We start from the raw sequence: 24,186 nt of genomic DNA, 5'->3' as shown, positions 1-24,186 counted from the left end.
TTATGGTCATTATCAAAAGTCATATTTTGATGGAAGTTTAATATTCTTTTAGCAATCCTAGTTATAAAGTTTTGACTGTCTTCAACTACTATCTTTCCACTTATATGATAGATTTACTACCGTAAAAAAACTAAGGGATTTGCAATTAGTATTTGTGTGGCTCGTTTTCTTAGATACGTTCAGCATTAGAACTGATTTATTTTAAAAAAGTGCAAATGAAAAAAAAAAATCAATAACTTCAATCTTATCTGTATTTGCAAAGATCCTTATTTATTTATTTGACAACAGAGAATGTTCCTTTGAGATTCTTGGTGAGTTCCAACACAAAATTTTTACTATATAGTAATTTTTTATTATTTACTGTTTAGTAAAAATTTATACATAACTTGGATGTTCAATAAAAATAATAAGCATACTTTGAAATATTTAAAACCACAAAAATTGTAATTTATTACCTAAAATAATAAGAAATCCACATTTACATATGACAGGCTGTTAAATTTTTATCAATGTGTAGAGTAATATAGGCTTAATAAATGATAATAACTAAGGTTATAAGTACTGATTTTACAGGAGTTCTCCAATACTTTTCTATAAGGGTGCTTAATTCCTATCAATAAATCAAATTTGGTTTTTGTAAAATTATACACATACTTAAAAAAACTACATGGATTTAGAATCAGCTCATAATGTTTATTTATTTATTTACAAAAATGCAAAATATTTAAACATACATTTTTTTAGATTGAAGATATTTAGTTACGATGTAAACAAATTTTTAAATTTTCTAACTGTATTTGTTTCAAATTTGTCTACTAAAATAATTCCAAGATTTAATTACTTTTAAAAAAATTATAACATTAGATGTTTAGTTAGTAAATTTTAAAAATCATAAATTTTTTTTACTCAAAAGTATTAAGCAATACAACTACATAAAGTAAAATAAAATTGTTGCTGTTTCACTTTGAAGCAGTCAACATTTTATAAATGGTTAACATTCTATAAATTTAATGTATGTGAAGTACTTCACAAATCCTTAAACAAAGAAAATATTACTAAGTTTTAGTAAGAATAAAAAAAAATCTTAGTTTAAAGGGAAATAAAAAAATATCTATACTTCTCTATATAATATTCGAAATATTTATTTTCTATATCTCCTTAGATTAATTCGAAGGCAAACCCTCAATAGTTTTTATAAACCAAATAACAGAGGACTTGATATGATTTTTCTTATTTCATGCATATATTCATTTTTCATGCATTTATTAGAAAATATACATATTTTTTTTAAAAATTTTAATTATAAGAGGGAAATTAGCTTATAAATAAGTTTTAATTGTTTTTTTTATAATAAACTTTGAATGGTGGCAAATTTAAATAAACAAACAGAAGAAAAACATGAGTACAATACTTAAATCTACAAAAGTTTATTATATAAATGTACAGCAAATATAGTTTTAAATTCTAGAAAGAAAAGTAAATATAAAAAAAGTTCTTTTCATCAGGGAAAACTTTACAAAGAATCTAAGAAATTGGGATTTAAATAAACATTGGAATAATGCATAGTAGAAACTAATCAATGAAACAGAAGTATAATTTTAGTACTCATCATTTTTGGATAAAACATGCAAAAAACGTATTCATTATAAAAAAAATTGTGCTCAAAGCAAAAATAGTAAAAGAGAAATAGAAAAAAGAATGCACAAAGCAATGCTCAAAACATGTGTATTAGTTCTTACTCCTATGTTACTGTGTATACTCTTATCAGTAACAAAACTAAAAATAAACTACTGACAACAATTCTGAAATCATGCATATGACCCATTACTCAAAGCCCTGCCTCATTCTTCTTTTTCATGGGTATAAATGTTGTTTGACCCTTCAATTGTTAGTTATCAATTTTATAACTGATAAGAGTTCCAAGAATGTGTTATATGATGACTAAATAAATGGCAGAGGATAATTTATTCCTATTCATCACATGAAGGCAAGACTGAAAAAACTATATTTAATTTTAAAAGTTTCCAAATGGGATTAAAAATCTTAATCTTTTTGGAATTTGGAAATGCTGGACAGTAGACATTGATTTTTCAGTGTAAAAATAAATGTTTCAAACACAGCCATACTTACACAGTGATTGCAGTCAATATCCAATATTTATTCTGGAATGGATTGCTTTTCCATAGGAGATGTGAGCGATGGATGAAACTGATGGATATGAAAACTGGAAACAGAATAAAAATAATATATTACATCTTAGTCATTACAATATGATGTGCATTCATTATTTTTATTTGTTTAGTGATTTTTTTAGCTATCTGAAAATACTTATTCAGATTTAGAAAACTCTTTTATTTATTTAAGACATTTATATGAATGTTTATACATAAGGAATAAGTTTTGTGAAAATTATTTTGCTGAAAATTGTTTAACAGCCTCATTAAATACTAGCATACATTATTTATGTTGCTGTGGATTGCCATTAATTTTTAACTTCTAATATAGATTTTTAACATTGTTCTTTACCATCCTCATCAATGGCTCGACAGCCCAGGGTGGGCCTTGGCCAGAATAACCTTTTTCCTGCTAGTATTTTCCAGTTTTTAAGATCAAAAGGTCTTTTTCTAGGTCATCCATCCATCTCAAACTCGGCCTGCCTCTTTTCGTGTGCCAACTGGTTTGGCATTGAAAACACTTTTTGTGGTACGGTCTTCGTCCATTTTGATAACATGGCCTGACCATTTTATTCTTTGTTGTTTAATAAAGTTAATAATATCAGGTTCATTATATGAGTGATAAAGCTCCAAATTTGTTCTTCTAAGCCACACACTATTTTTTTGAAATTCCTCCAAAAATACTTCTTAAGACCTTTCTCTCAAAGGTACCCAACATAACCTCATCCATACAAGATATGGTCCAGATTTCAAAAGCATATGTTAAAATTGATCTTAAAAGATATTTATATCATAAAACTTTTGTTTTTCAATAAATTAAATTAGATTTTATGTATTTTTGAATTCCTATTTATTGGCCATGGTGATTCTCCTTTGTATTTCCACTGTAATATTGTTCTCGTTGTTGATTACAGAACCCAAGAAAACAAAACTGTCAACAACCTCAAATTTATATTCTTCAATCGTTCTTTATAAGAATTTTAAAAATATATGCTACATTCAATATGTAGTTTTTTATGATACTCCCCCACAAAGGTTAGACAAGGATAAGCTGGTAATTACTTTAAAGAAAAGGGGTTGAAAATAAAAAACACAAATTAAACATTAAAAATTCACTTCAAAATTAATATGAAGTTACAACAATTTAAATTCCTTATAGCTTAACCCTTAATTTATCAAAATACTGCTATTTATTCAGCAGAATAAAAAAAGGCAAATTAATTCCCAATTATACTTTAAGCATTTGAATTTAATTTTTATATTATAATGAATTTATAGCACATTTTGTTTCAACTTCCATCTATAGAAAACTGAAAACCAAGCTAAAAATTACCTAAAAGTTTAAATTCAATTTTATTACAAATAAATAGATAATTTTTCACAAATAAATAGCTAAGATTTTTCAGTTTTTATCCTGTAACATGAAAATTATAATCCCTGTAAGATGAGCTGTACTGATTCAAGGGATATAGCATTCACCTCAAAAGGAGGTGTACCTGCTTTGAATCCTAGCAATGGCTGGATTTAACCTCTGATTTTATTCCTTTACTTACTGAATTTATTCATTACGGGGATGTAAGCAATGACTCTATTAAAACATGAATAATGTATTTTATGTCTAAATTATGCTTTTTAGTTTAAAACATCACAACTGTATGATATGAAATTCAAATACATTGTCTCATATAATAAATATTTTATTGTAATACTTCCAAATAATTTCTGGTACCAGAATGATTTTGTTACCAATTTTCATCTTTGGAAACATTCAAAACTCGTTTTATTATGAAAAACAATAGAAAGCAAAATTGAAAATTAAAAGTATTTTCTCTTCTGTCACATAGACAGAAGAAAACTCTAAAATAAAGAAGTATTTCTGCAAATGAGAAAGACTGGGTACGCATGCAATATTAGTAGTAATGTATTTTATAACAAAATTATTTATATATTAATCTTACTTACCAAAGCAAAGAACTAAAAAGAATGAAAGCACATTTTGGCTTACTGTTAATACAGCAAACCAAGATTCAGCACTAATCTTCTTTTCAGGTTTCCTTCATGAAAATAAGAAGTAATATAGTTAAAAAACAAAACATTTTAAATTAAATAACGTACGTAAAGTAAAATAGAAAATAATTTTTCAATTAGAAATCTTGAGGAAATGAGGCAAGAAAATATGTCCCTCTTGTATGAATTCCATTTATGTGAATTCTAAATATTATTTAAATTCATTTAAATTATTTTAAATATAATTTTTTTTTACATCGTAGCAACCCTGTACACTATATTTATAATCCTTATCATTTACATCCAAAGGAGAATGTAAAAGAAATCGCATCAAGAAAAAAAAACAAAAAAAAACATATTGACTCTGAACACTATTGTTATTAAGTAATAAACATAAAATAAAAAACATAAAGACTAAAAAAACATTTTCCTAATTTTAATTATTTTGGAAATAATAAAGTACTAGTAAAAAAATAAAAGAATAAAAAAAAATGCAGATCCAGTTTAGTTTAGTGGAATACACTGTGAAATAAATTAGGAAATAAAATTTCTTTTAAATCATCTGTTTGGTTCTATTTAACCCTAATTGCTAAAGAACACTATTTTTATTTATGTTATTCACCAAAATATATAGAACATATTAAAAATGTGAAATAAATTCTCAAAAAAAGTAAAAACTCTAGTAAGGAAATAAAAACTACTTTATCATACATCTTGTTACAATCAATTTTAAACAATTAAAAAAAATATTTATTTTAACTCTAACAATCCACTTATATATTGACACTACAATTTTATCTTTTGCATGCAAATTATCTGAGAAAATGAAAGATGCATGTTTACAAAATTTTACGTAAATCAATTAAGAATAAAAATCTTACAAATAATCAATCAGAAAAAGTATTAGCAAATTGAATTGATTGTATTAAATCACACTGATTAATGGTTAAAACAAGCAAAAGCTTTATAAAACTTTAGAGTTTTAGAACCCTGACTAACACATAATTATGATTAAAAATATCGCATCATAAATACAGGGTATCTGCTTGTTTTAGATTTTCAAATCCATGACTTTTCGTGACTAATTCCTAGAATTTTTCATGACTTAAAGAGGTTACTATTTTCTCCGACAAAAACACAACAATAAATTTAAAAAAGCATTATAACAACATTAATTGAAATGATAGGTATAACCAAAACTATTATACTCTGCATCTTTGCATTTATAGATTTTAAACTTAAGAAACAGAGTAAAGAAAGAATTAAAGCAATAAAATAGCTGAAAAAATACAAAAGCAAATTCTGTCAGATATATGTAGTTATTTAAAGCTGTTTTATTTCTTCCTTAAATTAAGTGTAATATAAAAAGCTTAAACTAGAATTTTAAATTGATAAAATAAAAAAATAAATAAATAAATAAAAAAAAATTCTAAAATCACAGAAGTTTAAAAGATAATTCGCTCTAGAAATGTTCTTTCTTTCATTCTTTGAAAGAACACCATAATTTTTAAAGAACAGGATAAAAACATTTTATATTATAATAGAATAATATGAGTGTGAGTGGGGATTTCGCGATAAATTCAGATATTTGGAACATCGGAACACTGTGAAATTGGGAGGAAGGGGTAAATTCCATTTTAAAAATTAGATTTTTAGGCAACCTAAAACCATGATTTTTTCAAAAAAATAGTTAAAATCATGACAAATTTTGTTCAATACCGATATCCATGACTTTCCAGGTGTGCAGATACCCTATAAATAATTGTGATTCTAACAGTATCATTCAAAAAATCTAGGCACTAGAATGCATACTAAAGGCAAAAAAGAACATAAAAGCATTCTTACACTATATCAAGTGTTACCCAACAAACAAGAGCATCACTTTCCAAGTAGATCTTGCAAGCAGTAGACATGACACAAGTAAACATTACAATTGCAATCATCAAAGATGGGCAAAATTTGGCACAATAACAAACAAGGAAGAATAAAATTGCCTGCAAATGATAAAAAATAAAATAAAATAATGATACAATTACACTATTTCATTTTCAAGTCTTACATATTTACATGAAAGTGTTTGCTTTTCTTTGCTCGTTCAAACAAATGTCACAGATAAGTTAAGGAAGGCGGTAATAATTAGTCTCTTTCTTTCCATTTTCCTTTCTGATCAATGAAATAGAATCAAAAAGTATCCAGTTAACAGTTTGTTATAGTTTTGTGTGGGGAGAGTTGATATCGACAATACAACCTTCATTTATGAAAAGGTATCCCAATATAGAATCAAGTTAACATGTCGTAGGGAATTGGAATTGTATTTTCTTAGTGGTAGATACACTACAGTTTCATAAACAAGGTTGTTTCGTAGACAAATACATATTTTATTTAAAGAAAGCATTTTCTTCAACAAGGATGTTTTGTAGACAAGGTGATTATAAAAAAAATGTATTTACGTTTATGATACATTAATTTAGTGCTTTAAGAATCAAGTCCAAGATCAAAATTGTATTGAAATGTCTATACTACACGCTACTTTTCAACTGTACAACAAAAGAAAAACCAGTTTTTAGTTTCAGGAAAGCCACAAAATTTAAGTTTGGAAAAAGCAAAGACTATTATTTCTCAAGGATGTGAAGTGAAAGAGGATGAGTATTAAAGTTTTTTGTTAAAAACATATTGGATTAAATCATTGATCTACAAAACTTGAATTCTTCAGTTGCAATGATTTTAGAATATGCAATTAAAAAAAATCTGATCTTCCATTCACATGTCACTTAAGGTAGTTTTTATCACTTAAGGTTTCTTATCACTTAAGGTAGTTTTTTCCTTCTAGTTTTTTTTATGGAATTTTGTTATTATGACAATTGCAAACTAAGATACTTTGGAAGTTTTTTACTAGAAGAATTTAATCAAATGTAATGTTTTATATTACTTAAAAGAGTTTTTTTTTTACATATTTTGTTTATGAATTTTCATTAATTGTAAACTAAGATACTTTGGAGGTTTTTACTAAATCATTTATAGTATCGCAGCATTTCCCCCCTATTTTGTGCTGAAAATTAATTTTTTTAGACGTTTAGTATTTGGTGACATTTAGAGGGGAAAAAAATTAACAAACTAAAATTTAGGTAACCAGTATTTTTGTCTCCTTTAAAAATTATATAAAAATTTCATTTATTAAAGAATAATATTTATTACATGGTTTTTCCTCTCATAACTTTAATGGATATTTAACTATAATATTAAGGGTAAATATTGGGCCGTGTATAAATGCGGTATATTAAGCAAGAATTTCTTCATTTTAACGCTATTTAACACACTATTATACATATATACCTAGCTACATATAGTGCCATATAGGCCGGGATAGCCCAACTGGTAGGGCACTGGGCCCATACCCAAGAACAGGGTTCGTTGATTTAATTCAGCTTGATTTAAATCACGATTTAAATCATGATTAAAATCAAATGATTCTTTTAAAAAAATCATTGATTAAAATCAACTGATTTTTATATATATATTATATTGATTTTAAAAGTTAAAAAACAGTGCTTTAAATTATTGATAATTTTATTATTTTCATTTCTTAGCTTTAAAATTTATTTTAAATAAATTGCTGCATTAATTAACTTTAGTGAACAAAATTACTTTCTTTCTTGGTGTGTGTCAAACACATTTGAAATTACATGTTTAAAAATCTTCTGATTCTTAACACTGAAAGTACAGATTAAAGTAAATATTTAATGCTGTCTTAATATAGACTTGCATAGCTGTAGAAAGTAAATAAACATGAATTTTTTCAAAAAAGTAAAAAAGCAAATGTTAATTAAAATTCTACCTTTTGATTAAAAAAGCATGGAATTCTAATCTACATTATAGTTTATTGATGGAAATTTCTATATTTCTGAAGCTTGAAGTTATATTAAAAAGAAATTACCTTAATATGCCAAAAATAGAAAGGAAAAAAAAGAAGCTGAGTTCAGATATTTTTTTCCTGATATAGTGTCATTCTTCCCTTTCAAAGTCTATTTGAAGCAGTAGGGTTATTAACTGGTATTTTTTTTGTTCTCATGTTTACGGTATCTTTGAAATTATCAAATTTTCTTTTGTGATAAAAAATTCCAATGAGTCCATAGATTTTTTTAAAATGGTTTTTAGCTTAACTTATGTATTTTGATGAAAAATGAATATTTTAACATAAAAATATATAGATTGAATATTTATTTTTTGATGAATGACAACATTTGTAAACACAATCTGTTGCATTTATTTTGCCATTTTATAAATCACGAGGAAAAAAAAGAGATCACAATTTTAAATTAAAATTATGGTGTGCTAATTGAAACTTTGTATTACTAGTTAAAGTAGTTATCTATTTTATCTTGCCTTTTAATTTCAATCATGCCTTTGTATCAAAATGGTCGCTATGCATTATAACGAAAAATTATTTTAGTAAGTTAGAGCTTCTAAAATATTGCAATAATATAGTTTTAATATTAATTTAATTTTGATTAAACATTTATAAAGTTTTTGTAATCATAAATTAAAGCTCTTATAGTGTATTTGAATAAAAATCAAAAAAATCTGATTTAAATAAAAAAAATCCGATTTAAATCAAAATAATCCGATTGTTTTTCATTTTTTTAAAAAAAAATCACGAACTCTGCCCAAGAGATTGTGGGTTCGATCCCAGCCGGCCGAATACTCCCCGTGTAGTAAATGGTGACTGATGCACGTTAAATCGGTTGAGCCGCAAAAGTCCTCCATGTTCGCATAACAAAACAATACCTCTGGGGGTGCTGATCCAGGAGTTTCCTTGTCTTCAGTATTGGTTCAAATTACAAGGCTACAGAGTTGAACATCAGTAGTCGTAAATTTAAAAATTGGGTCATCTGTTCAACGGCGGTTGTAAAATAAAATATAGTGCCACATTAAGGGCTCCCTAATTGGCCTACATTTATTTCCTTTGGTAAGGTACTATAGTACAGTGAAACCTGCCAAGTTGACCACCCTTGTAAGTTGGGCACCTGCATAAGTTGAGCTCAATTATCAAGAACGGAATTTTTCCTATATAATATAATGAAGCAAAACCTTTGTAGCTTGACCACCTGCCTATCTTGCATGTTGACCACTGAAATAAGTCAATTTTGTCTAGGAGTATTATGAAATTCTATTCTAAAACCCTCATAAGTTGACCAGGAAAAAAAATTCAGAAAATTTTCTGTCATTTTTGCAATGTATGTTAAAATTTCACTTGTTTGGTGAAATAGTGTAAAAAGCTAATCTAAACCCTTTTATGAGTTGACCCTCAGGGGAAACTATAAGGGGTCAGCTTTTGACCATTTCTTTCATCCGTTCATTGAAAACAGGTGTGTTAGTTGAAAAGTTGCTCTTCTAGTTGCAATAGTGAGCATTTGAATAAGTGAATGCTCTGAAATATGCTTTGATCCTTTATTTATGGTCTTTGATCTTTAAGTGTAGTAAAAAATTTTAAAGTGTTCAAATAATTTTATTTTGTTAAAGTTTTCAAATTACATGCTTTCATGTTCTGATATTTTAAGAAATTGTACTTATTAAACACTTCACATGCATAACTAACGAAATAATTTTTTTAGAAAAAATTAGCTAAATATTAGAGTTATATGTATCAAATTGAAGTTCATTCAGGTTTAAACACATTTCTTAAGATATTCATTTGCATATTTTCTGAATAAAATTTTTAAGTCAAGTAAAAAAAAAATTTAAATATATAGCAACATGATATAGGAAACGAAAAAGTAAACAATGACCCACCCCCTCTATAAGTTGACCACTTGTCTAAGTTGACCACTAAAACAATGCACCACAAGTGGTCAACTTACACAAGTTTTACTGTACCTTGTAATATAATACCTGGTCGAGTTTGAATATTATGGATTAATATAGGATGAAATTAAATATGATTCAATTGTGAAAAGTAAGCATGCAATTTTATCACCAGCCACAGACCCTTTCAAATCTTTATGGACCCCTTATTTTGAAAACACATAACTTTGATAATTTTACACCTTTATGTGAGATTTGATGCAGATTAGTGACAATTGAGGGACTCACTTGCTTGTTGGCAACTTTAACGTTTTTTCCTGTGGCCAACATCATGACTTGAGTATCCAGTGGATGCCCCATAAGGGATAGACTGAGCAGAGGAACTTCCAGGCAGATGAGCCACAGCATATGTGAGAGAGGAAGAGCGAGAGGGAGGAAGAAGAGAACAGCTAGAACTTGGAGGAGGGCGATGCTCAAGAGGCAGCAAAGCATGAACTCCAAAGAATTACGTGCACTGCACATAAAATGGCGGGCCTAAAAAACAAAAATTATAAAATTTATCAAATTATGAAAATCTAGTCATAAATATATAGAGAGAGAGTTAAAGAGCAACGACATCCAAAATGACTTGAAAACCTTAAAGATTAGAAATTGGAAGGGAGTTGCTATGGATAGGAGGTGCTGGCATTTGTCAGCTGTTGAGGCAGCCAAGGCCGGCAAGGGGCTGTTGCGCTGACAAAGAAGAAGAAGTTAAACAGCAAAGATCAATTTTGGAAATACCAATGAACTCCATTCTGAAATTATCATTATATTAGTCATAGGGGGCCATTAAAATTTTATATGAGAACAAAATGAGGGATTGTAATTTGCTTATTTTTGCTGACAAGGAGAAGAAGGGGTATGAATAATGCTTATGTAAGAAAGTAAAATCATCTTAATTTTTAAATTTTTTTTTCTAAAAGCAACAAACAAAAATGGTAAAAAAAAATTAGTAAAAAAGGAGATTTAGGAAAATTTCTTACTAAGTTTGGAAAAAGAATAAAAATTTCTTCTATGACTTTTTAAGGTCAAGAATTTAGAACCACAGTTAAGTTTTTGCTATTAAAAAAATTTAGGTACAGTCTAGGTATGTAACAAATATTCAGTTAGCCGGATATTTGGCCAAATATTCAGCTGAATAATCAACAATTATTCAGGTAATTATATAATGGCAAAGTTTTTTTGAAAGAGATCAGTATCATACAATACATTTTAAAAAACTAGAATTTTTTTTGTATTTTTGGTCTTTCAAAAATAATGTAAAAGATTTAAATTAAGTAAATTTTAAAATACTTAAATGTAACGAACTTTTTCATTCAACAGTGCACATTTCTAAATATTAGCTACCTCAGAAAAACATTTATTTTTATACATAATTAATACATTTATAGTAAAATGGTTTTATTTAAAACAATAATTATAAAATTTTTAATTATTTTATAATAATTATTATAAAATAAATATTTACAAAAACTATTATAATAAACTTATAATAGTATTTTTTAAGAAAATAAATTTCTTCACTTTACAAACTTTTTCAGTCTGCTTGCATTCTAGGGGGCAAGATATGTAATATTACAATACTGAATGTCACTTTTCAGAAAAAAATTTACCCAAGGTCTGTTTTTTCAGAAAATTTACCTGTCCATTATTCCCAATTTATAAACAACCCGATAAGGATTATAAGATTTATAAACAACCCGTTATTATTGAATACATAAGAAATAAATAGAATGAATTGGATGGCCCACGTGTTTCGAATGAGTGATGACAGTACAATAAAAAATATGCTGCTTTTTAAACCCAGTGAAACAAGAAAGAGGGGAAGGTCGCGGTTGAGATGGGCTGACTCGGTGGAGTCTGATTTTCTTCCAATTAATGAAAAGAAATGGAGTTCGAAGATAATTAAGAAAAGAATTCAAAATTTTATAAGCAATTAAAAATAATAATATTTCCTATGAAAAAACGCGCAAAGCAGCTGTGAATCCAAAAGAAATTGAAACAGGAGAAACAATGATATATGAAAAATATGGAAAAATAATACAACCAAAGCTGACGTCTTTAGGGGGCACCAGCTCCGGAAGACATAAAAGCAAAACCTTTTCTATCAAGAGAGCACAACATAAGTCTAAAATTGCTCTCTCTGTACCCCAAAGGTTTTGCCAAAGTCCAGACAAAGAATATAATACATAATATAAAATCCATAAAGCTAATACAGAAGAATAAAAACAAGACAAATACATAAGAATAGTACATACAAAAGATTACTTGAAACAAAAATCCAATAAACAGATAACACAACTGACTGTGAGACATAACTAAATTTGATCAAAGATAAATCGGAAGTCATTATGGAGAACTCTTCAGAGGAAGGCATTGGCCCACATTGGGCTGTCTTGCCAACTATGATGATGATGATAATTATCCCCAATTTAAGATCAACATATTGCATAACATTGTGAAACAATGCAAAGTCTGTGAAGCAAAAATTTTTAAAACCAATTTTTTTAACAATATTAACTAATGAGTATTAAAGGAAATGCAAAAATATTACCTCTGTTATCAAATGATATAGACTAATGGGATCCTCTCGGTGGAAGATTATTCCACATGGAAGACTGTTTAAGGCAGAGCTAATGTGGTGAAATGCATTTTGTTCACGTGTTCCATTCATTGATTGCTGAACACACAAGTGAGGTAACAAAGGCTGAATTGCAATGCTGAAAAGAAAATTTTCAAAACAAAATTAGTCTGAAAGAAGAACAGAAAGTTGTAATAGTATTTTTTACCAATAACTTTTTTTTACTTTAATGGCAGGTACTTTCGTTCTTCACCTCGAAAGATGACGGAAGTGTTGCTCATGTTTCTCATTTAACGTTACCCAGTGGGCACCTGTGAACCTCAGTCACGAAGGTTAGCAACATTATCCCCGCCACACTGCCACAAATACCCATTCATAGGGTGGGCCACATTCACACAACAGAGGACAACACATAGAGAGAAGCATCCATGCCCAGAGCGGGATTCGAACCCGCAGCCATTGGCCACCTGGTCGGCTTTTTACCAATAATAAATGAAAAGCTGTGATGGCTCAGGGGATAGAGCGTTCGCCTTTCAATGAGGTGGACCAGGTTCGATTCCCAGCGATGGCTGGTTGATATGAATTCTGCACCTGGCTCATACTTAACACAGTGATGACGAAAAATATCCTCAGTTGTAGACGGATCATGGGTTACAGTCCCCTTTCAGCCAGGCTAACCCATAGGAGGCTGTCTTATCCTTGTAACACAAATGAGGGTTAGTTCTGTCAAAAAGTTCACCACAGAGGCAATTTGTTGCTAATGGTTAATCCAAGAGTTCCCGGGTTTCCTGGATTGGGTTCAAAATTTCAAGGTTACAGAGTTGAAGATTAGTAGTCAAAAACCCAGAATTTTGCCGGCTGTACAAGAACGGCTATAAAATAATATTATTAATAGGGGCTGTGGTGGCTCAGGGGGATAGAGCGCTCGCCTCCCAATCAGATGACACGGGTTCAAATCCCATTGATGGCAGGTTGATTCAAATTCCGCACCCAGCTCACACCAACCACATTGTTGACGTAAAATATCCTTAGCGGTAGACAGATCATGGGTTAGAGTTCCATTTCTGACAGGTTAACCGTGGCTAACTAAAATTACAAGGCTACGGAGTTGAACAGTAGTAGTATAAACCCAAAAATTGGGTCGGCTGTTCAACGATGGTTATAAAATATAAAATAAAATATTATTAAATTCAATAATAACAAACAATTATAATTCTTAAATAATTTTTATGACTTAACAGTTAAGTTTTGAGAATACTTAATAAGCAATGTTTTTTTGCCATTACTTTAGAAGTTTTTTAAAGTAATGAAAAGAATCTAAAATTTTCGATTTTAGTTTTAAATATTTATTTTCGCTTTCATTATTTTCTAAATTAATTTTTAAAGAATGGTTGCTTTTGATGAAGTAACAGGATGAAACCATTTTCCTAAATTCCAATTGGATAAAAAGTTTATCAGTACACGAAACAAATACTACAGATGAAATAAGTTGCACAGCAACGATAGAAGTATCTATATTAGAAGAAAACTTAATACTTTACACATAGATGAACATAGAACAGTTCTTGTTAAAAGTAATACAGTTGATGCCATGCTAAAGCCATATTACTGAAATATAAATTTTTTGTGACTGTGTGCAGCCGTACTTTACTAGAAACATTTAAATGCATGTAAGTTGAAAATGATTTAACTTTACTCAATGAAAAATGCATACGGTAATTTTCTAATCAAGAGAAAAAGTACCTGGCATCAGCTTGAAGAAATATAGGAATATTTTCAGTATTAGCAGAACTTCCAAGACAGCAGACAACCTCTCCGTATTCTTGCATAATGCAGATCATTTCTCGTGTTGCTTCTGCAGTGCAATCAGTAAACAAAGAGACTTGCAGCGGAACATTGTCAACATTCTCAATGTGGGGTCGGATGTTTTCAGTCCCCTTTGGCAGTTTTGCCTAATGTAAAAAAACACAATGTTAAAAAACAAACAATTTACTATAAAAATTAATTAAATGAAATATATGGATGAAATATAAAATGACATAATAGCTGGAAATAAATTTAGACTGTTTTCACAATGTCTGATCATATTAATGCCAGTAAAAGTTCAATTCAATGAATCAGAACCCGGTCTTGTCGCGAGAGCAGAGGTTATCAAAACAACAAAACAGAACAAAGCTACTATTGGACTTAACGCTTATCATTTGTTAGGGTTTGAACCTTTAATAAACATGTAATAAGCTGGATAATAATAAACAATAAATAAGGTTAGTTTAAAAACATAAGAACATTAAGGAGTTGATTTAACAACATGGTAGGTCAATTCTCATTTTGACTAGTGAAGTGAAATTAAGAGTTTGTCTGCAAGAAAACTGAACCAATTTAGAGACCATAGAGGTACCCTATCTCCCCTCACTATCTTATCTTACTTGACTCTCCAATCAGGGTGCGTAGCCAAATCTTTTAACAAAAAATAGGCACCCTTTAAGCACTCAAAAAATATTTTCAACCACTATATACATTAACTAACATTTAAAATAATTTTCAAAGACTTTACATGATCATGATAAAATAACTAGTTTCTGACAAAGAACTCTTTTCCTGATTATACTAGCCATTATAAAATGATCAAGAGATTTTTTCGGTTCAATATCAGAGGGTGGAAAATGAAGCCTGAAATTGAGAATCTCTTGCAAAATGTGGCAGAGTTGCACATGAGAGTGCAATAATCTCACCGAAACCAGCTCAGTAGACGCACACGCAGACTTGAAAGCATTTCATCCAGCATGTAAAATGATTGACGCCTTCACACGCAATGGACTGGCGTTACACTGAAATAGAGTGTGGTTGAATGAATTGTGAAAATGTCGAATAGAACAATGTGAAAAGCACACTTTTGCATAATACGTGGTGAAAATCAACATGGTAAAAAAAAATAATAATAATTTTTGAAAAGGGAAAATTAAGCACTTTTTAAAAACACCCAATGAAAAAAAGCACCTTTAAATGCCTTTAAAAAACGAGAATCGAAAATAAGCACTTTTTAAAAACGTTACGTACCATGCCAATATACTATTTACTGATGTGCAACACTATTAATTTAAGAAGACATACCCTATTAGACATGTCAAATGTAACAGGGGCACTCTGGTCAGTACTTTCGGTTATGTGACTAGATCCCCCCTCTTCACATATCATTATGTCCTGCAGAGAGGATTTCCTGTAGGACTGGTCTTCTAGGGAAATATCTTGAAATAGGCTTTCTGTTCCAAGGTGTGTCCTACGAAAACAGACACAAATCATTGCATACATAAGTAACAGCAAATTCAAAAGCAATCTGTAATTCAAAATCATGGGTATTCAATTTAATGCAACCTTTTTCTTTTACTCCTTAGTTGTAACAGTTTCTTTTAATCAAACAATCAGATCTTTACATACTAGAACTCAATAATTTGAGGGTCTTATCTTAAATATGCTAATTAATTAGTGCAGATGATGCTTTAAGTTATGAAATAAAGCACAAAAACTTACTTCTTTCATGAATGTGACTTTCTGACCCTCAAAATAAGGAGGATTAGTTGCAATATGGGAAATATGGTGCCAATGGTTTAGTTAAAGATTCAAAGGAGCAATATTACTCCTTACTCTTATTAAAATAATTATTAAAATTACTCTTTGCATATCCATGCAAAAAGTAATTTTTAAAAATTATTCTTTTATTATTGAATATAATAGTCAAAAAAGTTTTGAATTGTAAGCTATACACATTTTTACACCATTTTAAATAATGTAATTTTACATGGCAAAATATAAAAATTGAACGAAATCTGCCGAATAGTTCTTGAGAAGTCCAATTTCAAATACAGGCATTTTTTTAAAACTTTTACATCTCAGAAACCATTAGACCAATTTTGTCCAAATTTTTCATTTTTCATACAAGCTTACATTCCTAAAAATTATGTAAAAATTTGAATACCTTACAATTCAAATTTTTATACTATTATTATATATATTAATAAAAAAGTAATAAACAATTATTGAAAACTATTTTCGCATGGAATTATCTTTAGAAAAATTAATATCATAAATGAGTGCAAAAATTTTTCAATTCATTGAAAAAGTTCTCAAGATATAATGAAATAAGAACAAATTAAACTTTACATTTAGTGGTCCAAACTTACGTCTCTTCTTTTGACCGAAGTGTTGGAATCACATTTTCCAAATTGCGAATACCCTCCCCCTCCCATTTTGAGAGTCAGAAATCCAAATCCGCCAAAAAAGGCAAGTTTATTCAGAGAAAGTATGTTTCTTTTTGCCTGATTTTAAAGCTTAAAATAAGCTGGCACAAATTAATTAGCATATTCGAGGTCACTTCTTTAAACCATTAATAATGAATCATAGTAGACGCAAATCTAATCATTAGATCAAAAGTTATTCATCGTGTTCCTTTTTTTGTGCACTTTACAGCATTACAATATGAAATTAAACAACTGTACTACAAAATAAAAGTACTTAAAAAAAATAATAGAACACAATCATTCACTTTTCCAGCAATAATAGCCAAATTAGAATTTTAATTCAAACTAATTACCAGAAAGCTAGAAATTTAATTTCACTTTATGAATCTCAAATAAGAAAAACGGGAGTTTGTGACGCTTTCTGAAGTGAGCTAAACTTTTGAGCCAAAAAGCTACTAATCTTCAGCACATCTTAAGTTTTTACCCTCTAACATCTAAATAACAAATCATATGCCAAACTTAGACTTGAAAAAAATAATTAATCACAGTTTTTTTTCTCATATTGAAAGAGGAATCTTACAAAAAGAGGTTTTCTACTTTATAGAATTAGCTGAGGTATTCTGTTAATCATGTAAGAAGAAAAATTAAGACCACCCTGTTTAGCGTTTTATTTTCCTTTTGATACTAAAGTTTTATTGTTTATTTCTAGTTTCCACAAAGATTGGATTAAGAAAATCATTAAGCGGCCGATTTATTTATTTACATTATTGCTTTCTTGGATTTCAGTAACAAAGCAACAAGAGGTTATGAAAAAGGCCTTTTTTTCAGACAATTTAAAAAACCTATTACTAATAACAAATAGTAATAAATAACGAGAACGCCACATCACCAATGTTAAATTCAATACAGCAAGAAATTTAAAAAAATTATTCCCAAAATAAGGTCAATAATTAATATATACCCTATTTAAACAAAACACTTTTTTTTATAAAACACCAATAAGCTAGCTAGTCACTTTTTCAGCCGCATAATCTTGAGAAATTGAAAAATAGTGATGTTTCAAACACAATCTACAGATTTATATGAAAAAAATATTCCATTTGAAGTTCATACTTGCTTGAAGATATATTATAAAGAGATGTTGAATCTTCACTTTTAGAATGAGTACTTAATTCTTCAGATTTCACTTTATTTGGTTCAAGATTAATCATACTGGGAGCACTCGCATGGCGAATAGGAATCTAAAAACAAATAATGCACTTTAACTGGCAGTATATGTTAATTCAACAAAACCAATTGAAGTCTAGTCAAATGCTATATTTCACATAAAAGAAAATACAGTCAAACCCCGCTATAGTGAACACGGTTTATAGTGATTCAAAAATATATTAAATGCCGGATATAGTGAATAAAATGTTCGCTCCCATGTCTTACTACACTCGTATGTTATTTTTTGTGGATATAGTGAATGAAAAAAAAAGAGAGGAAGTTGGATATTAGGAACTTTTTCATGTCTTCGACTGATTTTCATTTTTTGTAATAATTTTGAAATTTCTACTTCAAAATAAATGCAGATATCGATTTTTAAAATCATCTATAGCATGAAATGTAGCAACAAGCATTTATTCTTGTTTGCTTCATTATTGAATTGGTTCAGCATTCAAAGAAGCTGCTGTCTTCCAGTATGTGGACAAATGTTTAAGTCGAAGCGGATGAATTTGCTAAGCGATTTGGTGGTATTACTTTCGTGTAGGTACTTGAATGGCTGGTTAGACAAGTTTAGAAAGCGGAATAACATAAATTCAGGAAAAATTATCGGAGAGTCGGGAAGTGTTTCCATATCTGATGTTGAGGATTGCTCATAAGCTAAAAAATACTAATTTTTTTTACATGCAAGATGAAGAGTAATAACAAAAAGAAAAGTTAAAACATTTTTTGTTACTACATATTATTTTTCAGTCATTTTTGCAATTGGTGTGGAACCATTAGTTAAAATTGTTTGCTGAACGGATATAGTGAAGTCCCGGTTATAGTGAACCGAAATTTCAGTCCCTTGAAAGTTCATTACAGCGGGGTTTAACCGTACTAACAATCTAAAATATATAATAATATAGAGTATGCAATTATATCAATAATAATATACTTTTATACTTTATCTTTCTTTCCCTTTATAATGCTATTATCTTTAATAATACAGTACAGAACCCGTTATCCGGAAATCAGAAAACTGGAAAACCAAAAGACCGGAACGAAATTCCATAAATTTTCGCGCCATTTTTAAAAAAAAATTTTTTTTTCCTCATAAGATTTTAGGATTTTTTTTTCTTTTTTGAAAGATGTTTACCTTACCATCATTTTGGAAATAATCATTAGTGTATTCCTTCATCGTTTTTTCTTCTTTTTTAAGATTATTTCCAAAACAACACATTTTTTGTTAGGTTTAACAATAAACAAACGGCTTTTTGTAGAGATTCAGAAAACTGGAAAAATCAGTTATCCGGAATAGCGATGGTCCCGATTGTTCCGGATAATCGGTTCCCGACTGTACCTAATTTAAATTTTTTATATACGTTTGTAGCAGTTCAAATCAGTTGATTCAAACAAATTAAAGGTAGATATGAAAAATAATACACATATATACAGTGCATATACTAATCTATTATTTAAAACTACTGTGTATTTCAAAAATGATAAAAAGCAAAAGATGGATTGAAAATAAAATTAATGGGAGAAGACCGAAGTAAGATGTGCAGAATTTTGCATAGGAAAGGAGATCCCTATTCTAAACAAATTTCAAACATTTTACAAAGTTCATCACTGAAAAATATACAATAGTATTTTCAGCTGCTTGCCAAAAAATTCAGAAATATTTACATGGATGACCGTTGACTTTGTCTGGTTATTTTATAAGCAATGCTCAACATTTTTTAGTTATCAGCAACATCTGTTGGAAAACTTTGAAACTAATTTTAAAACTTAATGATAGTAAATTCTCTGGTTTTCTCAGAAGAATGCAGCAATTTAAACTATCTCCTTTGGTAATGGATTTTTTGAATCAAAGGGCTTTTTTGAGACATCCAATAATTAATGTATAAATCTTTACACCAAGTGAAAATGTTAGTTCTTTTAATTGATGATCAGAGTCTCAATATGCATATTGTACAGAGCAAAAAATGTACAGTATTAGAGCATACAAACCTCATTTCGAGAATCAGATGCACATGTTTCTTCTGTAGAGGGAGGAAAAGCATAGTGGCGAGAAAACTTCAATGGAGAAACAAGGGAATTTGGACCATTTTTCTCACTGCAAACAATATAACAAAATTAATTAATAAATTAATCTTAACTCTTCCATGGCTTATGCATCAGCAAATTATACACTTTAACATGGTATGACATAAAAACTTTTAAAAAAGAAAAATAATTAATTTTCTTCTTTTTTCTTTTTCTATTTATCTGATTGATGAAATTGATAAACACTGATGTAATGTAACAACCAAAATTTAGAGAAGTAAGCTTGGCGCAACAGTTTTAATAATTATAGTTATCGCTAATAAAAGACAACAGAAGCTGTTCCTTTTAACTACAAAAATTCTTTACTTCTCAACAGATGTTGGAACTAAATTAGATGTTACACTAAAAAGTAATCTTAACATCAGTGTATTAAAATTTCCCAAATATCATGTGCAAAAAAAAAAAAAAAAACAAATAAACAAACATTTCAACAAATTTATGTTCTAATTTTGTTTAAAAAAACTTGTAAAAGTAACTAAACAATTCTTTCATTTCCCGAACTCTGCTTTTGGGAACAAGCCTCACAATATCAGATAGAAATATTTTGAAGTGCTCCTCCCTTAATTAGATACTTTTTTATAATTATAATAATATTATGAAATAAATATAAGATTATAATTGTTGTTACGCTCACAAATGTATTAAAACACATCAAATTCAAAAATAAAATCTGTTACATAGTGAACATTTTTGAACCTTGTTCATGTAATATAAAGAAATATATGACAAGAGAGGGGTTCAGGGTATAGTGAAGTGTGACACTTGTGTGAAAAAGGAGGGAAGGGGTCAAAAATTTAAAAATAAGGTGACATCATTACGAACCGCTACAAAGATAATAAAAGCAATCTAGTAAAGCTTATTACCATTTATCGTCACTTAGTAAAGAAATATGGCAGTTCCAGCCAGATTCAAGACCCATCTTTTCTGAAAATACCTGAAATGGAAAAATAACATAAGAAAAAAATAAAATATTTAAAAACTCTAAGAACAAAAATATTTTGTTATAGAACACATCTTTCTTTCTGGACATTAAACCACGATCTTTTCTATTAATAGTGTTCTCAGCTTACTATTTCCTTTCGATTTTTTTTTCATCAATTCTTTACAAAAATATCATCATTCCTTTTACTTTTAAGGAAACCTCAGTCATTAAAATTTATTCTTAAGAAAATTTTTACCATTTATTTTATTCCTAAAAAGAGCAATATCATTGATTTTATTCCTAAAAAAAAGCTTTTTATTCACATCACCATACGCATCACCATACCGAAACGCATCACCATACCGTTTCTTTTTTAAAGAAAAAACATTTAACATTCCTTTTGGTTTAAGAACAGCATTTTAATCTTAAAGAAACTATTTCCAAATTTACTTCTTATTTACAGAATAACGAGACAAAAAATTAAAGATGAATGTATACAAAGAAAGTTATTACATCAAAGGCACTATTTCCATTTCATTAAAAACACATACAACGAGCCTTGTTACCGCATGAATAAATCAGTCAACTGGTTTCAGCACAAATGCTTCTTTTATGCTTCTTACAAATGCTTAAGGCTAATGATACCTCTTTATTTAAGTTTTGAAAACAAAAGATTCTTGCACCTATCATTCAGGAATTTTATCCACATTAAAAAAAAGTTAAAAATGTTTTATTTTGAGAATAGTACCTAACTTTTTATTCTAAAGAAAAGGAAGAAAATGATGATTTAACACAGTTTGGGGAGAATGCCTCTAACACCACATTTAATATTTTCACATTTAGTATTTATTCATGAAAATATTGAAACTTGTAGTGTGATGTCAGTCAAAAAAAGGGTTGCAGAAACTGTAGAAGTACAAAATAAAGTGATGAAGATGGTGAAACATAACTACAACATATGCAGAAGGTGTCATAGCTTTTAAAACTATGTGGTACAGAAAAAAAACAGCAATCTATCACCACTGTTGAAAATTTATTACTTTTATTGGGAAGAAAAGAAGTTGTTTAAACCAAAATTTTCTATATGTTTTGAAGAAATAAATATGTTTCTTCTTTTTCTTCTTCTATTAAATAAAAATTTTATTGTTAATTTAATAATTTTCAAATCCATTTTTCATTATTACAAGTCATACTTTTTGAAGTTGCTATTTGATATTTTATGTTGACCTGTATTCTCATACCTATTGTGCCCTATTAAAATGTCACACCTATCATTCACAATGAAAGGTGGTATTGAAAAACGATCAATCATGGTTCTACTGTTCTATGTATTACTTAAAATGGATATCTAACATTTGAAACCTGGCCGCTTATAAACTATGATGACAGTTTATTTAACCAGTTTATTTTTATCAATACTGTTGTCCTATGCGTCCTGTTGTATAAGTCGACCAATTGTATAAATTGACCTGTTGTATAAATCGACCAGTAGTATATATCAACCCATACTATAAGTAGTCCTGTTAAGTTGATCCTCCAATTCTGATTACAAGATAGAAAATTTCTGGTATATCAGGGGCATAAGCAGACTGCTGTCAATAAGTCAATTATTATTACGATAGATGTCATGTGCCAAATGATACTAGATATGACAAAATAGGGATTGAAATATCATTGCAAAATCTTTTAAAAAAGTGTAAAAGTTCTTTATGGTTGCAAAGATGGTGTTTTGTTGGACTCAACAAATGAAAAGTATAATCTATTGTAGAATGAGATTCACACGACAAGACTGTTAACATTAGTGCATCCAACACAGATAATATTGTGGAATCTTTAAATTTGTAGCTTTATGATATGTTTTAAAAGTTTTCATTGCTTCATATTTATGAAATAATCCTGAACAAATTAACTTTTCTTATATATAATTTCAGATTAATTTAAAGTATTAATTTTAATTATTGTTTTTTTTTTAAAAAAAAAAAAACCTTTACGTGTAAAGAAAATTAGATTAGGGAAAAGGGGTAAAATTAATTTCATATAAAATATTAAAAATAATTTTTCAAGTGGGTAAATTGATACAGAGTTATTCATATCCATCTCATTACTTATAATGCATCAATATTTCACAATCAACAGACTTTCATTAATCGAAGGTACTAATTTTCGAAAAAATTTTGGGTTCAAAAAAGTCAACTCATACATCAGGATATATGGTAATTAATTATAGATCTACATAATATATGAAACAATATAAAATATAATCAGGCGTGATTGTGAGTTCAACTAATAATTCCTGAAAATTTCTTGAGTAAAATCATTAATGACACATTTCAAAAAATTAATGTCTTTATAAATTGAAATCATTGATATTTTCAGAACATTAAATTTTAAATAAATTATATACAGCATAATTTAAATGAATGATTATGTATAAGTTTATTTTTATCTTCAATCACATTTATTATTCTACCAGAAAAAATATTTACAAATGAAAGATGCAAAGTATAAATTCTAGTTCCAATATTTTTTAATAAAATATACAAGAATTTTTATACATAAATCTGATTGATGATACATTGAAATTTCTGGACCTAGGATTTCTGGAAACTTCCGAAGCGCGGTTAAGGAAAAATCCGGAAATCCGGATTTTTTCCGGAGCACAATCACCTCTGTATAATTTTATTTTTCAACCAAAATTCAAGGCAAATATACTTTAATGTAACTTAACTTATTTAATTTTAACAAATTATTTATTCCAGGTTTAATTATTATTACCAAAAAATTAAGATTCATACTATTAAAAATACTTACAATCCCTAATGAATAACTGAAACTTTTATTGCACCCTTTTTTCTTTTTTTTAATTAGTACTGTATCACCACATGAATTAAATTCATTCAATCACAAACCCCTATGAATCAGAATCATTCAATGAACATACCCTGCTTCTCAGTTCATTTTCTTTGGAAAAATGTACAAATCGAATGCAAGCCTTATCCAACTGCTCAATCAACCGAACAAAATCCTGAAAATAAAAGATTTTTCATAAACATTCATTGCTTTCAAAAACTTAATAATAATTTTTGCTATTACAGTTTCTTCTTAACTGTTCATTTCTGGTTTAGACAGCAG

General features: G+C 28.5%; 1 protein-coding gene across 1 annotated transcript in view; it reads right to left on the bottom strand.

The window, feature by feature from the left end:
- Positions 1 to 24,186, bottom strand: part of LOC107452042 (transmembrane protein 94-like protein l(2)k05819) — a 112,383-nt gene that overhangs the window by 5,251 nt on the left and 82,946 nt on the right. Inside the window, exons 17-27 of the mRNA XM_043052039.2 lie at positions 23,996 to 24,079; positions 20,996 to 21,066; positions 20,037 to 20,142; positions 17,952 to 18,079; positions 15,715 to 15,880; positions 14,347 to 14,555; positions 12,577 to 12,742; positions 10,272 to 10,517; positions 6,027 to 6,175; positions 4,137 to 4,228; positions 2,131 to 2,224 (exon numbers count right to left, since the gene is read on the bottom strand). Coding sequence (XP_042907973.1) covers positions 2,131 to 2,224; positions 4,137 to 4,228; positions 6,027 to 6,175; positions 10,272 to 10,517; positions 12,577 to 12,742; positions 14,347 to 14,555; positions 15,715 to 15,880; positions 17,952 to 18,079; positions 20,037 to 20,142; positions 20,996 to 21,066; positions 23,996 to 24,079 — 1,511 coding nt within the window. The remainder of the gene's footprint in view (positions 1 to 2,130; positions 2,225 to 4,136; positions 4,229 to 6,026; positions 6,176 to 10,271; positions 10,518 to 12,576; positions 12,743 to 14,346; positions 14,556 to 15,714; positions 15,881 to 17,951; positions 18,080 to 20,036; positions 20,143 to 20,995; positions 21,067 to 23,995; positions 24,080 to 24,186) is intronic.

This window comes from Parasteatoda tepidariorum, chromosome 2 (assembly GCF_043381705.1).
Source record: "Parasteatoda tepidariorum isolate YZ-2023 chromosome 2, CAS_Ptep_4.0, whole genome shotgun sequence".
NCBI classification, from domain to species: Eukaryota; Metazoa; Arthropoda; class Arachnida; order Araneae; family Theridiidae; genus Parasteatoda; species Parasteatoda tepidariorum.
Note: the sequence above shows the minus strand (reverse complement) of the source record. Positions and strands in the feature narration are given on the sequence as shown.